We start from the raw sequence: 13629 nt of genomic DNA, 5'->3' as shown, positions 1-13629 counted from the left end.
AATGGCACATTATAACTTTCTTTCTGTGGCGACCGACTGCCAATCCTATTGCCTACATTGGTAAAACCCAAACATGTACATGGCTTTACTGGGATCTTATTTCAGATTCCAAGAATTCAGCAATTAAGGTGTTAATTCTTAAACTGACATTGCAACTTTTCTCTGCTTACAAATCTCCGGCTGGTCTGCTGAAACTAAATGTAATACAGACAATGAAGGTAACATCCGAAATGCCAGAAGGTCCGAAATCTGAACTAAATCAGTGTGAATGGTGCCTTTAATGAAGAAATATCTCTTTTGGATCTGAGAATGTCACATTAACGCAGGTCTGTGTTGCGATCCAGTATATTTTACGTTTGTTACTTATATCCAAAAGAAACCTAAGAGCGCTTACTGGATACTTTTTAATAAACCCTTTAAAATTCAACGCTTCTGGGTCCAAAACCAGAACTTCCTGTATTTTAGAGATGGGATGAGCTACATATATCACATGAATGCAGAATTGAGTTTCAGCATTTGTTAAGGTCATTGAGGTCCATTACTATGGGTGGAAAATTAATATGTAAAGGAGCTGTAAGCTGTATGCCTTCAGACCAGTTTTAAATGGAGAGGCAGGAGTGTCGCCCCGACCTTAACCTTACAGCTCCTCACACGGCTGGACAATATTGGAACAGCGCCAAGCTCCCACCAAAAGCAAACTGGCCTCTTGTCACAAAGCAGCCCTAGGGCGAAGGAAGGCAGCTGTTTCTAATTTGCATGGGAGGGGTTTGAGTTAACAGTTGGGCCCGGTCTCAAAAACTCACAGCAAATAGTGCAACAGGAACTCTCAAGTGACAGGCCGTAGGCCCTCCCAGTTTTTGAGCTCAGAAGAGCCTGCAGTCAGGTTCAAAGACAGCTCTTTTCCTTTTTTCACCCTTTATCCGGCAGGAAGGTTTCTTTAAAGAACTGCTCACAGAAGGAGAGCAACTTGAAGCTGTGAGATTTATTTCCTTCTCCTTCAGGGGAAGGAACCAAGAACTTCACGCGGCAGTACATAGCGGTGAGTTATTAAGTTTATTTTATCACTCTTCCCCACATCATGCTTATCAAGCATGTTCCCCACACGGTTAATGTGCATTAAGTTTTCTACAGAGCAGCTGGACAGTTTGTTTAGTTTCTCCCGTGATGAGTCTCTTTACTTCATAAAATATTTACTGGAGCACCGACCGGCACTAGTGGTTGTGAGTTAACCTTTTGGTATGTTGTGTGTCAGGTTACAAATATAAATTGAGTTCTTCCTTGTACCGTCAGCAGCCGAGAAGAACAATCTGTTTTAAACAAGTTTGACGAGGGAACTTTGTGTGTATAGATTTGGTAGCTGGGACTGCGTGGTTTTTTTTTGTATTAACTGCACAACAGGATAGTTGTCACAACTTTTCAGAGCTTTGGCCTGTCTGATTTTGTGGTTTGATTCCTTCGATTTCTGGCTGTTTTATGGCACAGAGCTTTATTTCTCACGGTGGGCTATTAATATCATTCTTGTGCACCGGTTCCCTTGACCCCTTATCTATTTTCCTGCAGCTGCCTCCCCACCCCCTACCCCCACCCCTTCCCCTATGAAAGGACAGTCTTTGCAAAAGTGTTTTCTGTTTTGTATATCAGCTGAAAGCTCCTTTTCTGATGAGTAGTTGTTTAATAGCATAGCCTAAGTTTTGCAGATCATTTAAATAGCACAGTACAGGAGAAGGCCGTTCAGCCCCTTTGAATCTGAGCTGGTTCTTTTACAAAGGGATTAATTCCTGGCTTCCCCCCTCTCATCCCAATCCCTGCAATTTTCTCTTCCTCCAGTATTTAGCCAATTTCCTCTCTGAGGGTACTATTGAACCTGTTTTCAGCACCCTATCAGGTAATAGAAATGCAAAAACAGGGGTGTACTGCTAAGGTTTTAGAAGGCTCTGGGGCATAGATAAGGAAGATAGTCAACATCTTTTCCCAAAGGTAAGGAAGTCTAAAACTAGAAGGCATAAGTTTAAGGTAAGAGCAGGGAGAGATACAAAAGGGTCCAGAGGAGCAATTTTTTCACTCAAGAGGGTGGTGAGTGTCTGGAACGAGCTGCCAGAAGGAGTAGTAGAGGCGGGTACTATTTTGTCTTTTAAAACGCATTTAGACAGTTACAAGATGGATATAGAGGCATATGGGCCAAATGTGGGCAATTGGGACCAGCTTAGTGGTTAAAAACTGAATGGCATGGACAATTTGGGCTGAAGGGCCTGTTTCCATTCTGTAAACCTCTATGAATCTAAGTCATTCATTTATATCGCTATACGGTAGAGTGCTGCTTGTGTAAAGCAAGTCTTGGTTGGTAGTTTCATTTGAATGAGGTGGCGATTAAGGAGCAGACGTTTGAATGGGGACATCCCATAACCCGTCTTTCTTTCGAGGTGTTTTTGAGGATCGAAAGAAAAGTAAAAGGGAATGGCGGGGCTAGGAGTGTAGGAGTGAATTGAGAGGTGACTCAGTTAGCAGAGAATGTCATGGAGGTGTTTAACATGATGAAGGGATTGTTTTCAGTGGTGAATTCTAGGAATGGGTCTATGGGGACAGAGAACTTGAGAGTGCTGATTTTCTCATCGCCAGCGAACAGTGCGCCACCTTGTGGCTGGGAGGCTGGCGAATTCCCCCCACAGTTGCTTGGTCTGGTTGGAGTTTCTTGATGTGAAGCACCATTTTTTTACTTTTTTTTAGGATGTGGGCATCACTGGAAAAGCCAGCATTTGTTGCCATCTCTAAATGCCCTTGAACTACGGCCATTTCAGAGGGCAGATAAAGTCAAGCACATTGATTCTGGAGTCAAATGTCGGGCAGCAAATTTCCTTCCCTGAAGGGACATGAGTGAACCAGATGGGTTTTTAACAATGATGGGATCATCATTACTTGAATTCATTCAATAAATTTGGAATATAAATTCTGAGGTGGGATTTGAACCCATGTGCCCAGAACAATAGCCTTGGCCTCTGGAACACGAGTCCAGCAACGTGACCTCTTGGCCACCATCTCCTCTATTGAAAGTAGCTTTCCAATTGCTACATATTCTGGTACAAGAATCGATGGAAAGTCTGTGGGTTGGTGCAATGACCAGCCTGTGCTGTGCTGTTCACCCCTCACCATCAAATCTGGCCATTGTAAGAAGGTTCTTTCTGAATTAATTATTCTGAGTGCTTCACGAACATAAGCATTAAGTGTCTCTACTAACCAGAGACAATTCGGATGCATTTCATCTTTTGATCATAAGTCATGGAAAACCAAAAGTATTTTTTTTTTATTGAAGCAAATTGTTCTGATGTCCATAGGAATTTATTTCAATGTTTTTTGTTCTTGGGTTGTGAGCATTGCTGGCAAAACGAATATTTTAAGGTGCTTATGGACTACCTTTTTGAACCCACTGCAGTGCATTGGGGCAGCACGGTGGCACAGTGGTTAGCACTGCTGCCTCACAGCACCAGGGACCCGTGTTCAATTCCGGCCTCGGGTCACTGTCTGTGTGGTGTTTGTATGTTCTCCCCATGACTGCGTGGGTTTCCTCCGGGTGTCCCGGTTTCCTCCCACAGTCTGAAAAATGTGCGGGTTTGGTTGATTGGCCATGCTAAATTGACCCTCGTGTCAGGGGGATTAGCAGGATAAATGTATGTGGTGACGGGAATAGGGCCTGGATGGGATTGTGGTCAGTGCAGACTCAATGGGCCAAATAGCCACCTTCTGTGCTATAGGGATTCTATCTGCCACAGGTCCTCCCAAAGTGCTGATGGGAGGAAGTTCTAGGGTTTTGGCCCAGTGACTGTGAAGTGATGGTAATATAGTTCCAAGTCAGGATGGTGTGAGATTTTGAACCTGCAGCTGGTGGTGTTACCTTGCGCCTATTGCCCCTGTTAATGGGATTGGAAGGTGCTGTCGAAGAAGCCTTGGCTATTTGCTGCAATGCACCTTGTAGATGGCACACACTAAGATGGTGAATGGAGCGCTGATCAAGCAGGCTGCGTTGTCTTGGCTGCCATCAAACTTGATTGCCAATGTTGGTGATCTCACCATGGGGAGCTGATGGCCTAGTGGTATTATTTTTGGACTATTAATCCAGAAACCTAGCTTATGTTTGGGTCCTGGGTTCGAATCCTGCCACAGCAGCCCGTAGAGTTTGAATTCACTAAAAAAGCCTGGAATTAAGAATTTACTGATGACCATGAAACCATTATCGATTGTCAGGAAAAAAAAACATCTGGTTCACTAATGTCCTTTAGGGAAGGAAATCTGCTATCTTTCCCTGGTCTGGCCTACATGTGACTCCAGATCCACAGCAATGTGGTTGACTCTCAACTGTGCTTGGGAAACTAGGGATGGGCAATAAATGCTGGCCAGCCAGTGACACCCATGTCCCATGAATTAAGAAAAAAATGGGGTATTGACATTTTCAAAGGTAATCCTTGGCCTGCTTCAAATTTAATCTGTCATGTTGTGTTTCACCTAACATTCTGTTGCTAGATGACAAAACAAAGAGTACAAAAGCAAGGAAATCAGTCACTGGTTAGGTCTGGGCTGGAGTACTACGTCTCATTCTGGGCACCACACTTTGGAAAGGATGTCAAAATCTTGGGGAAGGCGCAGAGGAGATTGACAAGAATGTTACCAGAGATGAGGGACATTAGTTATCTGGAGAGTCAGAGAAGTTAGGGTTGTTGGCAAGAACCGAGGAGGTTAGGAGGAAATTTAATACAGATGTTCAAACTTATTAAGTATTTTTATAGAGTAGGATTGGTAACCACACGACACGGATTTGAAGTAATTAGTTAAAAGTCCGGGAGAGTTGAGACATTTTAATGTAACAGGTTTTATGATTAGAAATGCATTGCCTGAAATGTTGTTAGGAAGGGATTCAATAGTATTTTTAAAAAGTACCTTGATATATATTTAAATTGGAAACATGTCGTCCAAAGATGTGCAGGTTAGGTGGATTGGCTAAATGGTTTGTTAGTGTCGGGAGATTAGCAGGGTAAATACGTGGGTTACAGGGATAGGACCTGGGTGGGTTGTTGGATGTGCAGGCGCGATGGGCCAAATGGCCTCCTCTGTACTGTAGGGACTTTATGAATTTCAAGGCAATGGGAAATGAGCAGGGGGGTGAGAATAATTGGATTGCTTTTTGTGAAAGAGCCAGAATAGGTATTGTAGATCAGGTGGTCATGTGGATGTTGGGATGAGGCAGGTGAAAAAGGGGTAATGTGTCAAGAGCGTGGGCATTCTCCCAGAGTGGGGACAGACACAGAGTGTGTAAGAGCTGCTCGATTGCTATTAATAAACATCTACTGTTTTGGTCCCTGGCCGCCAGTTATTGCAACTCAATACTTCTACAGGCCTGATGGGCCAAATGGCCTCTTCTCAACTCCACCGAACACACACTCCAACCTGCCCCAACTCTTTCATAATCTTATTTATAATCCAAGTTTCCTCACATTTTTCTTATTTGTGCAAAGTCTGCTTGTTGCATATCGTGGTCCCTTAAAGATTGCCGCATAGTCCAAAGATATGTGGGTTAGATTCAATGGCTGTGATAAATTGTCCATTAGTGTCAAGGGGATTATGGAGATAGGGTCTGGATAGGAATTTTGTTGGTGCAGGCTTGTTGGGCCGAATGGCCTCCTTCTACACTGTAGGAATTCTATGATTCTAGTCACACGTGCGCATCTTCAAGAATGTTGGCTGTGTGCACTGCGCAGTATATTCTGGGGCACTGCCGCACTCCTGGCTACCTCAGAGGGAACATTATTTAAAAACTAACTTTTTCTACGTTTGTTATGCAGGCTTTACTTGGGTGTCACCGATGTGCCCCACAAACATACCTGCATCTACATACTACTTTCGCTAACTGTAGCCTCAAACTGCAGTTCCCACTCCCTTTAGGTACAGCAGTGCTGATATACTCCAAGGGCCAACTGCGTTGTCCCAGATTTTCTGTGGCAATCCACTAGTTAAGGCAGAGTTCAAACACAACCTCACGCTATGGGAATGCAGATCCGAGCGAGAGCTGGTCAGCTTGCTTGAAATGCACGTCCACGGAGTGAGACTTTGAGCTTCCCTGGGAGCAGGACCTTGTAACATTTAACCTGTGGTGTTTGCTTAAATGGCCTTCCCTGGTAAATTATTACACCACACGTTGTTCAATCTCCAAACTGATCCTAAAGAAAATATTCTGGCTGCAGGGTGACTATTGTGTGTGGAGCAACTGTGGGTGGTGTGGCTAAACACCAGGTGAGTCAACCAAACATAGCAAGTGCAGTTGGATGTATGGAACACACCTGTCTGTCATAGATTGCAAATATAAACATTTCAATTGTTTTATTTGGTATGTCTCTTAATAGCTAGAATTAAAACCGAAGCTCTTTCCTTGATTGATATCAAAATAAAGACAGCCAGTTACCAATGGGGTACCAAGGGGTGGCACAGTGGTTAGCACTGTTGCCTCACGGACCTGGGTTCGATTCCAGCCTCGGGTCACCACCGTCTGTGTGGAGTTTGCACATTCTCCTCATGTCTGCGTGGGTTTCCTCCAGGTGCTCCTGTTTCCTCCCACAACCCAAAGATGTACGGGTTACGTTGATTGGAAGAGATAAATTGCCCCTTGGTGTCAGGGGGACAAGGAGGGTAAATATGTGGGGTTATGGGGATAGGACCTGGGTGGGATTGTTGTTGGTGCAGGCTCGTTAGGCCAAATGGCCTCCTTCTGAACTGTAGGGATTCTATGATTGGGACCAGATTGATTGATAAAGAAATTAAGTCAGAATATTGGATTATATTAAATAAGATAGACAGCACAGAAGCAGGCCATTCGGCCAACCAATTCATGCTGTTCATGCTCTACTTGAGCTTCCTACATTCCTCCTCCTCATCTAACTCTCTGTGCATAACCCTCGGTTGCCCTCTGACTTATGTGCTGTCTCTTTAAATCCATCCATATTACTCACTTCAAAAACTCCCTTTAGTGGTGAGTGCCAATTCCATTCATGGGATGGGCAATAAATGCTAGCCCAGCCAACGCACCACATTTAGCATTTCAGAGTCAACCACATTACTGTGGATCTAGAGTCACATGTAGGCCAGACCAGGTAAGGATGGCAGATGTCTTTCCCTAAAGGACATTGGTGAACCAGATGGGATTTTCCAACAATCGATGATTCTTTAATTCCAGATATTATTTTTATTGAATTCAAATTCCACATCTCCCATGGCAGGATTCAAACTCAAGTCCCTGGAATATGAGCTTTGGGATTAATAGCCTAGTGACAATACCACTAGGCCATGACTAAGGGTCCACAATTAAAACCTTGCACCTTTCAGTGGCATTGCCAATTAATTTAGGGTAATGTCTTGAGTTCATTGCACTAAACTGGACACAATAATGAACTGCATTGAAGCTACAAAACCATTTTTGTGGCTATTGATGCCAATGTGTTCTGTATAATTCTTCTGTCCAATTAGACATTTCTTTTCATGTGTCTTGGCACAAAGCCAATTGGGTTGTGATGCAATGGATACTCCAACAAAGATTCCACGGTGGCACAGTGGTCAGTGCTGCTGCCTCAGTGCTTGGGTCACTGTCTATGCGGAGTTTGCACATTCTCCTCATGTCTGCGTGGATTTCTTCTGGGTGCTCCGGTTTCCTCCCACAATGTGAAAGACGTGCTGGTTAGGTGCATTGGCCGTTCTAAATTCTCCCTCAGTGTAGCCGAACAGGCATCAGAGTGTAGCGATAAGGGGGTTTTCACAGTAACTTCATTGCAGTGTTAATGTAAGCCTACTTGTGACACTAATAAACAAACTTAAAAAACTTCAAGTGCACAAAGGCATGGCGAAACAAAAATTTAAAATGAGCCGATGTCATCTTTTTAAAAAGTTGTCCTCGGAGTCACAATCTGAATAAATGAGACATGAACTTGGGAATTATGGATCAGTTACCATAAAAGAAGTCAAACTATTATTTATGCAGCATCTTTCCCATCTATGGGATATATCTGAGTGGATAATCAACATTTAATAACCTTTCCATGTTAATATTTTGTAGGAAAATGTGGTGGCTGATTTGCACATTGCGAGGTCCCAGTAGCAAATAAGAGACCAGTTAATTTGTTTTGTTAGAGTTGACTGAATGCTCGTGGTCAGAACACTGGGCAAACTCTTGTTAATACACTGACCTGGGATGTGTTGTATGCCCTTGGGCAGTCATGCAGGACCTCAGTTTAACAGTTCACCCAAAATACAGCATCAGAATAATACAGTCCTGAAAACTTAGTGTGAACTTTGATTAGGTGTTTAGGTTTATAGTGGAACTTGAACTGACTATCTTCCGTCTGAATTGCGTGTTCATTCTCTCAACCAAACTGGCTCTTAAGGCTCAGCCTTGCTAACGTGGCTCAGGGCATTCTTAATATCGTGGGCAATGTTTTCAAGAATAACAAAATAGAAGCCAAATGGAGTTTCCATGTTTATCTAGCCTCCCCACCCCAATCCAATGAACATGATTCATGGAACAATGAACAATTGATCTTCAGAAAGCAAGTTAGCTAAATACAGATCACCAACTCCAAGCCAACAAAACCTCCAACGATACAAGCCTTTTCAATACTTTGAGGCAAGTATAACTTGTATTGTGAGCAAAGAAAATTGTCGAAGTCGGGAGGCCTTTGTCCGACATTTAATTTATAAACTGAACTATCCCTTACTGTGAGAGAATTAATTAAGAAAAAAGTATATATGTAGTTCAAAATGACTTGCATTTATTTCAACCTCAGGATGTTCCAACACCCTTTACAGGAAATGTGGGATGGTATCTTATTGGGGCATCAGACGTCTTGCTTGCTCAATGGAAAGCTGCTGAGAGCTGCTCTGCCTTTTTATCATGCAGGAAAGTCTGAAAAACCACATGCCAATCAGGCAATGCTGAGGCCATAAGTGGACCTTTCTTTGGAATCAAGACCCTGGCGGTGGAAGTCTCGCCTACTGGGAGCTCCTGGCCAATCGAAGGCTGGCAGCTCTTGTGCTGATGTGGAGATGCCGGCGTTGGACTGGGGTGAACACAGTAAGAAGTCTCACAACACCAGGTTAAACTCCAACAGGTTTATTTGGTAGCAAATACCATAAGCTTTCGGAGCGCTGTTCCTTCGTCAGATGGAGTGGAAATTGAAGCATTAGCCTAGATAATGTGCTCCAGTTTCTGGAGTGTGACTGGATGCAGAAGTGTTAGCGGGGCACTGGACACAGTTAATTTAACTGGAGAGATTGATGCCATGCCCCTGTCACGTGGCAATGACATTGCTGAAGCCAAATGAATGACATCTGCTGTTTCCTTCCAGTTGTAGAACAGTACTGCGGACCTGAAGGCATTCATCAGCTCCCCCTCTCCAACTGCTCGAGACCTCCTTGTCAACAGCTACACTTAACACTGCGCTTCTTACTGAAGACCAAGTCTGTTTGAGTTGGATGATGACTGCCCCTCCTGAAGGTAACCATGCTTTCTGGTTAGTTCATCTCAAATATGCTGGAGTTTGAGGGGAATTTGCTTGTCATTCAGAAAAAAAGAGATTGGTTGCTATGTTTTTAAGTAGACTGGAGTTAAGTTACTATACTCATTGGCAATGTATATTCCTCTGAAATGAATATTGCAATAAGACGTTTAACAAAACCAGGTTAAAGTCCAACAGGTTTATTTGGTAGCAAAAGCTACACAAGCTTTCGGAGCCTTAAGGCTCCGAAAGCTTGTGTGGCTTTTGCTACCAAATAAACCTGTTGGACTTTAACCTGGTGTTGTTAAACTTCTTGCTGTGTTTACCCCAGTCCAATGCCGGCATCTCCGCATCATCAATATTGCACCATGGTAGCGATGTCCGTTTTGGCACCAAGATTGTTTCCACCTCTGGAATATTGCCCATTTCTGTCCCTGTCTCAGTTTGTCAGCTAGAAATCCTCATCCATGTCTTTGTTAATGCTGAACTTCATTATTCTAGTCTCTTGGCTGGTATTGCACCTTTCAACCTCTAAGTATGAGCTTATCTAAAACCCTGCTGCACTTATCCGAAATTGTGCAAAGTCCTGTTAACTACTAACCCCATGCTTGCTGATCAAGAGTGGCTCCCATTCTTGCAATACCTTGCTTTAAAAAAAAAATCCTTATCCTTGCAAGATCCCCTGTGGCCCCTTCCCTATCGCACCGACATTATGCAGCAATATGACCCTCTGGGATTTCATGCTTTTCACTCTGTCCTCTGGGACATCACTGATTTTCATCATTGCACCATTGGTGGTTCTAGGCCCTAAACTCTGGAATTCCCTCCTTAACACTTTACCATTGTGGGCACCTCTTATCTTTCTTGCACACTCTCGCTCTCTATCTTTTTAAATGACTCCATTTAAACTTGCCTCTGACCAAGTCTTTGATTATCTCCCTCGGAGAAAATGCTGGAAATACTCAGGAGGCTTGGTCACACCTGAAAAGAGAGAAACAAGAGTGAAGTGGTTTTCATAGAAGGCCGCTGACTTGACAAACTCTATCGCCGGAAATTTACTGCCCCGCCCGTCACAGAATTATCAGTAACCCCCACAGCTTGCCCCCTGGGCTTGCAGAATCTCACTAGCTGTTCTGTCTGGAGACAATACACATCTCTTTAACCTGTGTTTAATGTTCCCTCCACCCACATTGTCTGTACATTTAAGACCTGGCTGGCTGTAGGATTCGCATTCTAATCAGTATTCTGCAGCTTGATTTTGTCTGTTTGCACCGTTTGAGAGCACATTTCCACTCCATCTGACGAAGGAGCAGTGCTCCGAAAGCTTATGGTATTTGCTAGCAAATAAACCTGTTGGACTTTAACCTGGTGTTGTGAGACTTCTTACCCAGTTGTTGCTGCCAGATGTTTGCGATTGTGGGTTAGATTGATAGTTAATTGTAGTGTTCCTGCTTGGTTTAGATCAACTAACTTAGTATAAAGCTTGGCTTTCTGGTTTGAGTGAATCCAGAACCAGCTGGAGTAATGCATTTATCCAGTGACTCAGTCAGGAGGCGTGTCCTGCATTTCCGTATCTAGTTTTTGCACATTGGTAACTCCCAATTGGACCACCTAACATAACCTGCTGCAGCGCTTAAATAGGCTGGCAAAGAACTCCCTATAACACAGATAAGGTTCTGTTATGCCAAATATTCAGCTGATGATTTAAAAAAACAAAATACTACAGATGTAGTAACTATGACAAAGTGCTGGATATACTCAGCTGGTCTGGCAGTATTTTATGGAGTGAGGAACATAAGAACTATGAGCAGGAGTAGGCCATCGAACCTGTTCCACCATTCAATAAAATCGTGGCTGATCTTTTCGTGGACTCGGCTTCACTTACCCGCCCGCTCACCATAACCCTTCATTCCTTTACTGTTCAAAAACCTATCTTTGCCTTAAAAACTTTCAATAAGGGAGCCTCAACTACTTCACTGGGCAGGAAATTCCACAGATTCACAACTCTTTGGGTGAAGAAGATCTTCCTCATCTCAGTCCTAAATCTGCTCCCCCTTATTTTGAGGCCATGCCCACTATTTCTAGTTTCACCCGCCAGTGGAAACAACCTCCCTGCTTCAATCTTATCTATTCCCTTCATGATTTTATATGTTTCCATACAATCTCCCCTCATTCTTCTAAATTCCATTGAGTACAGCCCCAATCTATTCAGTCACTTCTCATAAGCCAACCCTCTCAACTCCGGAATCAACCTAGTGAATCTCCTCTGCACTCCCTCCAGTGCCAGTATATCCTTTCTCAAGTAAGGAAACCAAAACCTTACACAGTACTCCAGGTGTGGCCTCACCAGCACCTTATACAACTGCAACATAACCTTGCTGTTTTTAAACTTCATCCCTCTAGCAATGAAGGACAAAATTCCATTTGCCGCCTTAATTACCTGCTGCACCTGCAAACCCACTTTGTGATTCTTGTACAAGGACACCCAGGTCCCTCTGCACAGTAGCATGCTGCAATTTTTTTTAAAACCATTTTAACAGTTAAGATTTTGAATTGAATACAACTTTCCTTCACTTCATGTTGCTTCTTTTAGGTTATAGAGAGGCGATCACTTTGTCTTGCAACTTAGTTCAAAATCTAAAGTCTTTGATCCCAGATATACATGGAAGACTCTTCCATATTTGTTGTGAAATGAGAATATTTACTTTGATTTAAAGTTGGAGGCTGGGAACTCCAGTTCCCAGTGAACCCTCGGCCGTTTGCACATGTTCCGGCTGGAAAATGGCCAAACTAGAATCATAGAACCCCTACGATGCATAAGGAGGCCACTCGGCCCATCAAGACTGCAGTGACTGTCTGACAGAGTATCTTACCCAGGCCCTATACCCATAACCCCACACATTTACCATGGCTAATCCATCTAACCTACATATGTTGGGACGCTAAGGGGCAATTTAGCATGGCCAATCCATCCTTGGACTGTGGGAGAATACCGAAGCACCCAAAGGAAATCTACGCAGACAGGGCAGAATGTACAAACTTCACACAGACAGTCACCCAAGATGGGAATTGAACCCAGGTCCTTGGTGCAATGAGGCAGCAGTGTTAACCACTGTGCCACCATGCGCCGTTCATTTTTTTTATCTTCAAGACAAAAACCGGCCTTGCACACCTGCATAGAAGAAAAGGAGTGAAGTAGTGTGAAACTGCAGTGGGTGGCCATTACTGAGGAAGGTGTCCTAAGATGCAAGACAGTGGTAGGGGGACAAGGAGATGACCCAGAAGAAAGTCCAAGCCAAGGACAAAGACAACGACCAGGAAGAGGTCCAAGAAGCTCATGTTGAAAGAAAGGAGTGGTGCAATAAGCTCTGAGTTGGAGAGACCTGCAAAAAGCAGACTTGAAGCAAAGTGGGCTCAAGGGAGGACCTGAAAATCAAAGGAGATAGCCAAAGGTTGTTAACCCATTACTGTGGACTTTTTGTAGCAGTAATGTTCTGCTTGGCATGGCTGAGGATCTGAAATTATGTTTGGAAGGTGACGTTTGGGTATATTTCCAGTGGAAAGCAATCTTGGAAGGCGAGTTGAACCCCCTGCAAGTTGGACCATCAAGTCTGCACCAACTCTCTGTCAGAGTATCTTACTCAGAACATTTCCCTGCAACCATATGTATTTACCCCACTAATCCCCCGACCTACACATCTTGGGATACTAAGGGGCAATTTAACATGTCCAATCCATCTAACCTGCACATCTTTGGAGTGTGGGAGGAACCTGGAGAAAACCCACGCAGATGTGGAAGAATGTGCAAACTCAACTCGGACAGTCACCTACGTCTGGAATTGAATCTGGGTTCTTGGCGCTGTGAGGCAGCAGTGTTAACCACTGTGCCACCCATTCTTAGTTGGTCTGGCCTACATGTGACACAAGTTAACTGCTCTCTGAAATTGGCCTAGCAAGCCATTCAGTTCAATAGCAATTGGGGGTCGGCCGCCCACTATCCGTGAATGAATGTTTTTTTTAAAAAAAAAAGCATCCATCATTTCAAAGATTCGCTTCCACCACCAACGTGTGATGCCAGGATTGTGTACCATCTACAAGATGCACT

General features: G+C 43.7%; 1 protein-coding gene across 4 annotated transcripts in view; it reads left to right on the top strand.

Moving 5' to 3' along the window:
• Window positions 1-590: 590 nt before the first annotated feature.
• Window positions 591-13629, top strand: part of LOC144503506 (glycophorin-C-like) — a 79406-nt gene continuing 66367 nt past the window's right edge. Inside the window, exons 1-2 of one of the 4 annotated variants that reach the window (XM_078227892.1) lie at window positions 591-1039; window positions 9375-9523. In XM_078227892.1, coding sequence (XP_078084018.1) covers window positions 9502-9523 — 22 coding nt within the window. In that variant the 5' untranslated portion in view covers window positions 591-1039; window positions 9375-9501. Of the gene's footprint in view, window positions 1040-1113; window positions 1237-9001; window positions 9123-9374; window positions 9524-13629 lie in introns of those variants that run through there. The other 3 variants (XM_078227895.1, XM_078227893.1, XM_078227894.1) reach the window with 3 other exon arrangements.

The sequence above is a fragment of the Mustelus asterias genome, chromosome 14, assembly GCF_964213995.1.
Source record: "Mustelus asterias chromosome 14, sMusAst1.hap1.1, whole genome shotgun sequence".
NCBI lineage: Eukaryota > Metazoa > Chordata > Chondrichthyes > Carcharhiniformes > Triakidae > Mustelus > Mustelus asterias.
The sequence above is the reverse complement of the archived record's forward strand: the minus strand, read 5'-3'. Positions and strand labels throughout refer to the sequence as shown.